At 30.8% G+C, this 10632-nt stretch overlaps 1 protein-coding gene across 3 annotated transcripts; it reads right to left on the bottom strand.

Moving 5' to 3' along the window:
* Positions 1 to 895: 895 nt before the first annotated feature.
* Positions 896 to 8052, bottom strand: LOC124938233 (pathogenesis-related homeodomain protein). 3 transcript variants are annotated; one of them, XR_007099399.1, is made up of 13 exons: positions 7566 to 8052; positions 6988 to 7459; positions 6665 to 6830; positions 6199 to 6322; positions 4805 to 4917; positions 4039 to 4401; positions 3244 to 3474; positions 3065 to 3154; positions 2523 to 2573; positions 2126 to 2341; positions 1755 to 2052; positions 1316 to 1387; positions 896 to 1177 (listed from the first exon to the last, which is right to left on the bottom strand). XR_007099399.1 is itself a non-coding variant. In XM_047478639.1 (12 exons), the coding sequence occupies exons 2-11, from the start codon at positions 7344 to 7346 to the stop codon at positions 1777 to 1779; spliced, it is 1989 nt and encodes a 662-aa protein (XP_047334595.1). In that variant the 5' UTR covers positions 7347 to 7459; positions 7566 to 8052; the 3' UTR covers positions 896 to 1177; positions 1755 to 1776. The 3 variants fall into 3 exon arrangements, 2 of the variants coding, with proteins under 2 accessions (XP_047334595.1, XP_047334594.1); XM_047478639.1 differs by lacking the exon at positions 1316 to 1387; XM_047478638.1 differs by lacking the exons at positions 896 to 1177; positions 1316 to 1387 and having other exon boundaries at positions 1555 to 2052; positions 6988 to 7451; positions 7566 to 8051.
* Positions 8053 to 10632: the final 2580 nt, after the last annotated feature.

Raw genomic sequence — 10632 nt, 5'->3', positions numbered from 1 at the left:
AGGAAAAAAAATTCTAAAACTCCTTTGATGCAACATGTAAGATTAAGGTAATTTTGAATGTAAATTAAGGTAATATGGAACAAGTCAGTCAAAATAAAGAAACTATTTATCAAATAAAAAAATAAAATCGATAATTTAAAATTAAAGTAATTTATAAACTAAGTAAACTTGTAATTAAATAATAAGAATTTAATTATTTAAAATAATTTATTTAAACGTAACTTGTTAACCTCTTTTAGAGTTATAAAATTATAAAAATTAATTCAAAATTTTATGTAGATTAATTCAAAATAATATAATTTTATTATGATTTACTTAAAGAAAACAATTAAAAAATTATGACTGTTTTAATAATTTTAAATATTACAAATAATAGAGTGAGAATAATATTATTTTTAATTAATAATTTGAATACTTGAATTACTAGATTGAGAAAATAACAAAAGATGAGAATTTTTTTTTTTTGAAAATAGTCTCAATAAGTTATTTTAGTATTAAATTATTTGAAAATAGTAAAACTTCACTTAAAAAATTAGATTTACTCAATTTGTTTTTATAGGATAGAAGATCTATTTGATAGCTTTGATCAATTTAGACATAATATACCAAAATTTCAATAAAAAAACTACTCAAAACAAATTATAACTAAATAAATTTAATAAACTAATTTAAGGAATAATTTAGTATAACTAGTTTTTCAATTTTAATAGTTAGAAGTATATAAAATAATTATAATAATATACTCACTAGTGTGACATTAAAGATGTATAAGATTATATTTCATTGTAAATTCATTAAGATATAGTAAAGATAAAAAAATCTCTCCCCAAGTCTATTTGCAAACCAATTTCATAAAAAAGTTCAATAATCATCAAAACTATAAAGGGGATCAAAATGTTCAAAACTATTTATTGTAATATAGTCTGCATTTTATGTAAAGTGTCTATTGTAAAATACACATTGAGATATGAAAAGGGGTGGCTAACTCAATACACCATACATAGGGCATCTTTCAAACTCTTACAAACCAATGATACATTGATTGATTGATTGTTATACACCTTAGACTAACCAGACCCAATCGAACGACACCTTTTGAAAGGCGTATCTGGATCTAAGCCGGATTAAAATTTCAGATGTACTATGTTTTCAAATGGAATGTCATCCCGATCAACATCTAGATGAAAAAAAACAAGATGAAATGTTAAATGAAACCAATGTACTAACATATCAAACTTGATTTCTCATTTTTAAACTAAACAAATGATCATTAGTAAATCTTTCAGCTAGTTCAAACAATTTATGTCAAATATACCATGCTAATTATTTCTTTTTCTGACCCGAATTTATTCCCGGGGTGGCTAGCATGACCCCTTCAATTCAGAATCTAGAAGAGAAACAACCAATAAATCCTAGATCAGTCCAAATGACTAAGTTTTTCAACATTGTCTATACCTTGATCAAAAACACAAATAAAAAGTGTTTTCAAGAATGAGGATTGTCTTGGTCAAATAAAAATGTCAAAACAACTCCGTTTTTAGCCAGCCATAATAAATACTAAACTGAATAATTTATATAGTAAAAGAAAACTGTGAATATACAACAAAAAAAGAAAAAGTAATTCATCTATGCATAATTTTAGTAAATACTAAATACTCTGAATACACCAAATAGTTATTAACATAATAATAATAAAGCCTTTGAACTCTATTTCCTAAAAACTGAAGAAGAATTAGGAAATAGGATTACTTAACTGGCAAGAGATGTTTGAAGAGATCAATCCTTCTCCTTTAGCTCAGTTACAGGCAAGTAGATAATATTGTGTTGTTTTTCCTTCGATACTTGAGCTTTGTCTGAAGTAATAAGATATGGCATTCCAAATAAAACCTGCTCTAATGCCTCCACTTTGCCTTTCATTTTACATACCCTCTCCAGCTGAGCTTCAGCATCCTCCTGTTCTTTGCAATTAACGTTAGTGTCTATTTTCTTCTTCCCTTTCGAGAATGATTTCAAAGGTTTCAAACTAACATCATTGCCAATGTTTACGTCAACCTGAAAAATGTCAACAATCACGGTTAGTAAAGAATCTCTGAGTGTCCGTGGGATTAATTTTTCATTGGCTTACCTTGGTTTCATCAGTTATTGACATTGAACTATTTTTATCACCCTTACTCTTCGGAGAGTCAGTCGGGGAGTGAATGCAAATGGAATGGACGGCAGTTGCAGATGGAATATCACAAATGACCAATGGATGGTTAGTTTTGTCTTCTTCTTCAGTTCGGCATCTGTAGTCCTCATTCAATTCAGGATTACTTTTCTGTAATTCGTCGGTTTGGTCACACTGCCCAAACAAGAAGGCAAATGATTACACTAGCTAAATAAGTAAAAATAAACGTTGATTATTGAATTGTAAATAGAGAATTAAGGGAAGAACAAGTCAAGAAACTGTATAGGGCATGAGATTAGTAATGGAGTACACTACAACATAAGAACACCAACTTAAGGAGGAATGCATATCTCACATTTCTAGATTTAAGTGCCATGTATCGTGCATTCTTGAACCATTTATTTACCTGGGCAACAAACATTAAAGAATGAGAATATGTAAAGATTCAAAGTAGGAACATACTGAATTTTTTTCTTAAATGTAAAGCAAGCAGATATGCATTTTTTTCATCTCAATATTGATTTGAGAAAATTTACATTTGCTAAAAATCACAAGGACCTAAAATATTCAAAGAAAATAATCTAACTCTAAGCTCTAATCCTTAAAAAATATTATATACCAAATGAAGTAAAAAATCACACTATAATTTGGATCATGATCCAAAAGATGATATTTATACAAAATGAAGCAAAAAACCACAATATCTTGATTATGATCCAAAAAATCTTATATATAAAAAAAATTCTTTCAATTTTAACTTTAAAGATTTTCCAATGTGTTCCGTGATTGTGATAGAGATTGTAACAAAATAACTAGATATGCCCAATGTTTTCTAGTGCTGAGTACTGGGTTATACTTCACGTTTGATAAGCTGTACCTTTAAAATGAATTCTTTACCTTCTCAGATTCAAGGCCTAGTTGCTTGGAAAGGACTTCCTTAACAGCTTTGGACGGAAGTTCATTATCAGCAAACACCATGCGAAGTTTCTGGTACATACCGAGAATGTAAACATTCTACAAGAACAGCCAATCACATGCAAACCATTAATTAAAAATTGAAAATGAAGCATCACTACCTGAACCGCATCAGGTGGGATCCTGAGAAATGACCGTCTAGCTTTTTCTTCAGTACATATTTCTTTTCCATCTTCAGAATTCAAAATGGGAAGCTTTCTGTTGCTTCCTGAGAGAGTCACAAGAGTATTAGCTGCATCCGACTCCTTTTCTCTACGAATTTTCTTAGTAGGGCCCCAGTCCTCATCTTCACTCATCATGTCATTGATGGGAGCATCCTTCCCAAACATTTCCTATGCAAAAGAAAAAAAAGAGTAATAACAACATTGAAGCTTGTATAAGTCTACATATTCATGTACGGGTAACGCTCATGAGGAAAACCCCATGGATGATTATAACAAGCGAATCGAGTGGGAGAGTCGCATGCGTAGTGAAGGGATATTATTATCTATGAGAAATGGATTTCAACTTTTGGTGAGGATTCATCAGAGAAAATTATTTCTGAGATTGTGCGGGAGACAGAAAAAATGGAAAGCTAAGATCGCTAAATCAAACTTGACAAATAAAAAACAAGACTATTTAGCGGTGACGCGGTGTTAACTATGATGGGAGAGAGACAAATGAAGCAAGGTTATATATCGCTAAGGAAGTACATATTCCTATTGACCTAAGCTCATTCGAGAACATCGAATTGGAGCATTAGTTCTGACGTTGTCTCTTGACTTCTTCGAGGTCTTATTCGCTTTCATTTCGATATACTTTGACTAACTTATGACATGTGATGACTTGTATTTTAATGGTTTGGATTTCACCCACGAAGTGAATCATTCTGACTTAAGAGTGCTTCGAATACTTACATCGTATAACTTCTTATAGTCAACAGCTCTTCGTTGTCGAGGGCCAGTTACAAGATCACCTACAGCTGTTTGATCTGAATCTTCGTGAATAACAGAATCAAACATCTTCTGACTTCTGTTGCTTCTCTCTGTTTCCCTTTCTGATTCAACAAGGGCTTTGCCTTGGAATGAACCTAAACTACAAAAACTGTTTCCATCATCAGAATCACCTGCTTCAGAGCCCAGTCTGCTACAACTTCCGCTGCTTGCTATTTTTTCAGGATCATAGTCATCATCCTCAGGATCATCAGAAGGCCATTCTTGTTCTGAATTTTGCAAAGCATCTCCACCTTCAGATAAAGAAGCTTCTTCCTTGAAAATATCCTATTCCTCCAACACATAATATATTTCCATTTTAATTCAGTTAAAAGAGAACTGAGAGTAAAAAATAAAAATACAAGCTGCAACAACAGCATTGAGCCTATTTGGAACTGGTATGTAGATTGCTTTTTTTAATAATGATCCAGATTATAGTTTGATTGTGTTGGTTTATTTGGTATCCAAAATTATTTTCTACACTGTGATCCAAATTATAATGTAATTTTTGCTTGATTTGGTATAGAGAATTTTTCCTAGACCATGATCCAGATTATTTTCTAGATCAATGTGATTTTTGGCAAACATAACAAATGTAGATTTTTCCAGGTCATTATAATGACAAAATTTGATAACAAAACAGTTAATTATAGCACAAAACGAAGCATGAATTGTCTACATAGCAATAAACCTGCCAAGCACTATCCAGAGGGAATCTTGTTCCAAGGTGAGCATTCACTGTTTCTAGGATCTCCATCTTACATTCACAAAGCCTACAAAACCATCCTTGATCTCCGGGTGGAACTGCACAATTATTTGCAAGATTAAGCTTAACATGAACCTACATTAATACAGTGAAAATATGTTATGAATAATATTACAAAAACTATGGGAATTTTTTTGTTAAACTAAAGAGGATCTATTTGATAAGAAAAATTAAGTTCTCACAATTATTTTTTCCTTTTTTTGTAACCCGGGTGTCCAAGCTAGCTTTTCGCACAACTCGACTAATCCCTGGAGGAAGCTAGCACAACGACCCAACATGACCTCTCACTTCAATTTGGCGCTTCCAATGAGAATCAAATGTAAGAACTAAGAACTCAAGGTAGTGATCCCCTTACCATTGAGCTACACAGGATGGATAAGTTCTCATAATTATCAAGTTCACTATTAAGAAGATACTCATGTGTTTCTACATGATATCGTTCCTTTAGTCAGAACCTAACCCCACCAAATGCCACAACAAGTGGAGGACCTTGTTGTTTTTCTTATCTATGATTCTTTTTCCATCTAATTCCTATAAATCAGGTTCTCCTTTATTTATTTTTCTATGTTCTCCCTCAATGTTTGGAATTTGTCATAACAGCTTTACATCTTACAAGGTTTCTTTTATATGTTTGTTTCTCTTCATTTCAGATGATTTTCATTGTTAGGTCAGTTGAATCCGGTTTCAGTTTTTACTATTGAAGTTCAAGCCAACAATTTGTGGTAGCTGATGTATTGTCAGTCCACAACAACTTCCAAGACAAGACAGAAAGTTGTTATAGCTCATATTTCATTATGTTTTAGATGAAAATTTAGCCAACAGCTTGAGCTTGGAGTTGTTCAAGAGCCTTTGATGATCAATGTTAATTTGATGTTACATATTTCCTAAAATGGTTACCAACTTGCATTTGAAGGAGAGTACGGAAAGGTTTAGGTTTCATATTCTAATATAAATTCTAGTGAGCTATATAAAGCATTCAGGGTTAATAGTTATTTGATAAAATTGAAAATTATGTACTATATATATTAAATGAATTAGTATAAAACATTATAAAAATCAAATCTTAAATCTAATTTTTAAGTATATTCAGCCAATTGTTGAGCATTGAGATTCCAACACTTATATTCAACTCTATTCAATGAAATTGATCAATCTTTTGATTAAACTAAATCAACCTAATCGAAAAACTAGAAAATGAACTCATTTAGACAAAGTGACGATTTCACCTATCAAATATTCTAGCAATCAATAAAAACCCATATTATATCATCTAATATTCTAACAAACATCTATGCAGGAACATTAATTCTAAGACTCACTATTTTCAGTCAACAATGGAGGCTGAAGGCATTTTTGGTGAAAACCACAATTGCAGGTCCCATCACAGAGTATAATATCGTTATCTGGAAATGCTTCTCTTAATTTGCACTTTGCACAGATTATCTACACAAAAATAGACAAGAAAAATCAATGTTAATATTCTTATCTAGTGATACATACCAGTGATTGTGAGCACATCCACACTTCCGTTTGCTCGCAAATGGAGTGCTCCTAGATGTCATCCAGGTTAAGCATAACAAATGGCCTAGATAATTACATAATGTAACAGCTACAAGTATTGATTGATTTCTAAACAGACAAAACTATAGCAACATATGTTTGGACAATGATAGTGTACCATTTCAGTATCAAAAGGTTTAACTTTTCTACTCAATCAAACAATTAGATTGTGATTTTATTCACAAGCTATTCAAAGAAATTTGAAGATGTACAATGAGCTTTTACGTTTTCATGGTGAACAGATCCATCTGGGGCAATTGCAGAATCCTCAATAGAACCTACAGCACTGAGCAAATGTAACTGACGTATTGCTTCTCTGATTCCAAGTTTGCATTTCAAAATCTGCTTGCTAGCTCTTTGAAGCTCCCTGTTTGGCTTGATCTTTTCGCGACTGGATACAAGAGAACAAAATGCGAAAAGAAAAATTATATATATAAACACAAAGTGTGCTTCCACAGTTAATAAGCAATTAGAAGTTAAATGCACCTCTACCTACAGAATGTTTTTTTTTATATAAAAAAAAGAAGAATAAGAAGAAAGAGTTGTACCTCTGACCTTTCCAACCTTCCCCAGAATAAGCATCAATGAGGTTTTGCTCCAGCTTCATTTTTATTAACAGGTACCTCGTCCTTTTCTGCAACCGGAAAGATTCATCTGCCTCTGAATTAGAATTATGTTTCTTTCTCCTTCTCCTTCTCCTTCGTTTTCTTTCTTTCACTTTTTGAGATTCAACATCTCCATCTTCTGGTTTGTCAATCTTCTTGGAACTATAAACTGATGTTTGATTGTTTTGAGCTTTAGAAGATAAGAATTTTTTTCGCGTGGGAACTTCTTTATGCCTGATTCGTCCAACCTCATGTTTCGATTCTTTATCAACCGAAATGATAATATCTTTCTCAGGTAACATCACTGAACCAACAACTTGTCTATGGGACGTAAGTTTGTCAAATATGACTTAGTTTGCAAACCCGACTGCTTAATTGATTTCTCCATCTTTGTTGATCATGACTAACTGTATTCCTTCAAAGTAGAAAGAATGACATATCCATTAAGACCATAAAAAACAAACCCACAAATCAAACAGAAGAATAATAGTATACATCATATTCTTCTTCCCAATCCATACCTCTCCCAATAAGCAGTTACAGATTCAATTGAACTACCAAGGAGTAACCACCATTGCCTCCCGAACAGAAGTTACACAGAAAAGAAAGAACCTGTTCAAGAATCAAGAGACAGGAGTGCAGTTGTTGACTGTGTAGCACACATAAGAGAAACGACGATTCCCCACTGTGAAAGAGAACAGATTGAAAACAGGGAAGAAGAAATGGGAGCCCTAACCAGAACCCAGAACCCAGATCCGGATATCCAAAAGTAGTTTCTCTGAATTGAAATAAAAACCTAATAATGTTTACTTGAGGTTTTTACCATTGAAGAAGACGATTCTATTAGCGAAACATCTCAATCAATCTCCATAAGATCAAGTTTGAATCATCTGCTAACTTGCTGATCGTTGTCAATTGAACAGAACTTCAAGTGTAGAATCTGCAATGTAATGTTAGTATCAGAAAGGAAGCAATTAGAGAGAAGAAGATGAAGGAGATAGAAGAACTTTTATTTTTCTAGAAGAATGAGTTACAAAGTGAAACACATTGAATGTTCATTTGATTTTTTTTTTCATGATAAAATATCTAAACTAATTATATTTGGTAAAAGAATAATCTTTTTACCTAAAAGTTTCATTTAATACATTATATTATTTATATAAAATAAAAAATAAATTTACTTTCACTTTTTTATTTTAATAATTTTTAGAGGTGTTTGTAATTATATAATTATTATAAAACATTAATCTTCACATTGACTTAATCTCTTTTGTAATAAAAAAAATGAGTATTAATGGACAAAAACATTTACGAGATCCAATCGTAAATTTTAACTAATATCAAATTTGGTATTACCGCTTCACATCTTTATTATAATTTTAATTCACGTAATTATATGGTAGTCTCGATAAATAATTATAATTTTTTCTTTTCCGAAGTTATTTTGGCTTAAAATAACTAATCAATTTTTCATAAAAATATAAAATATACTTGTTAAATAATATATCTCTTCTTAGAAATACTTGAATACTTCACTAAAAAAACATACAAGTATTTATTTAGACTTTAGTATTTGTATGGATTCAAAATTGTATACCTAATTCAAAAGAGACTAATTATACCACAAATAAACAATATAGCATAAAAAATAAAGAATATGAAAATAGCCTAACAAAAATAATTTTATTGTCAACTTATTAATTGACAGAACAATGATGATATCAATGAGCTAAAAAAACAAATAATGTGTTACGCAACCATATCTTAAACGTCAAAATTTCAAACTCACATTTATTATAATATTTTGTTTTTACCTAAGAATAAGTTTACACATCTCATCTTGTATGCAACTAGTGAAGAGACCATATTTTTTGACATATCTAGTGCACAACAAGATTTCAACATAAATAAATTCATTGTCATGTACTCTAGAGTAGGTCTATACACTTAAAAGTGGAGAGATTGATGTTAAGGATTGGAAAAATATTATTATTTAGGATTCAAATTTGGGGAGTTTGTATTATTTGAAATTCAAATTTTGATAATATTAAAGATTTTTTAATTTTAAAGGTGCTTAGTACATGTTTTAGTTATATATACATATATTTGAAAATAAGAAGTTAGTATTATTTTTCACCGTTATGTCATCCACAAACTTAAAGTACTCTAAATAAAAATCGAATCGGTGACATTTAATCTTTTAAACCGTTTTTTTTCCATCAATAAAATTAAAATTTAACTAGTTTAAAGTTCATCAAGGTATCCAGCGGGAACACTAGAGTGGTTTCTCAGAGGAAGAGATGATAACTTGATTAAATCCCATAAAATGGATAGAATTAAGATTAGTTTTGATTATTACATTTGTTATAGATTGATTGTTCCTTTCCTAGTTGGTAGATTCCCATTTTTTTCAAACTTCAAACTGAAGTCTATAAATCTTGCAACAATTCAAATCCTTTAGGTAAAGGATTACAAAGAAAAGAGTTAATTACTGTAAAATTAATAGTTCTATATTTTGTCAATATATAACTGGGCACTAAGTGTAAGTCGAACATTCATTAGAACTCTAATTAAGAAAAGAAAATCCAAGAAAGTGAGAAATTATAATTTGAGGTTTATATGTTTGTAAGTATTACAAATTTACAAATCAATTTATAAAATTAAAATAATTATTTTTATTTATTTTTGAATAAATAAAATTAAAATAATTAATCTCATTATCAAAACCCAATTAAAATAATTAATTAAGCTAATTATTGTGATATCCATAGTCTAATTAATTAAGAAAAATAGACAAGATAATAAAAATAAAATTATTTGAAATAAATGTTGTACTCGTTTATCTTAAAATAATTTTAAAAAATAATTAAGGATTCAAAGAAATAATTTAGGATGAAATGAGGTACCTATTTCATCTCCCAAAATTATTTATTTAACCCTAAAATATACAAATAAATAAATAAATAAAATAAATTAGTAAAATATTGACCATATTTATTTTTAATATTTTGTGTATTTAAAAAGATCAAAATTAAAGCAAAAAAGTAAAAAAATAATCAATTTCAAATAAACTCTTAAGGATTTAATAAAATATATATCAGTAATCCTGTGCAACCGAAACCCGAAGGATCCACTATAGCAGGAATTGCAACCATCAGATGAGCGCTAGATTTTCATTTAACGCCTAGGAAGCAACCGCGTAGCCCGTTGTAGCCGAGGAGAAGCGCGCGCGCGAGGCATCAGATTGGATAACGCCCCATTAGCCAGGACGCTAACGGACCGCCTAAACACAACTACGCTGGACGGAGCGCCAACGAAACGCATGAATATGCTCAAAACGACGCCGTTTTGAGCGCTACCTTTGTCTCCAACACGATGCCGGAGCAGATAAGATCAAAGACCCGTGTTTGATCTTATCTTTTTGGAACTCCCTCGTTAGTCAACATTTTCGGCTAATTTAAAGCCCAGAATGATCACCCTACCATGATGATCACTCCTTCCTATCAAAATAGGAATGATTCATCCCTATTCCGGCGACTTAAGCCAATAACAACTAAAATCCATTAATGACTTTTGGCTGATTCAGGC

This window comes from Impatiens glandulifera, chromosome 5 (assembly GCF_907164915.1).
Source record: "Impatiens glandulifera chromosome 5, dImpGla2.1, whole genome shotgun sequence".
Classification (NCBI taxonomy): Eukaryota; Viridiplantae; Streptophyta; class Magnoliopsida; order Ericales; family Balsaminaceae; genus Impatiens; species Impatiens glandulifera.
The sequence above is the reverse complement of the archived record's forward strand: the minus strand, read 5'-3'. Positions and strand labels throughout refer to the sequence as shown.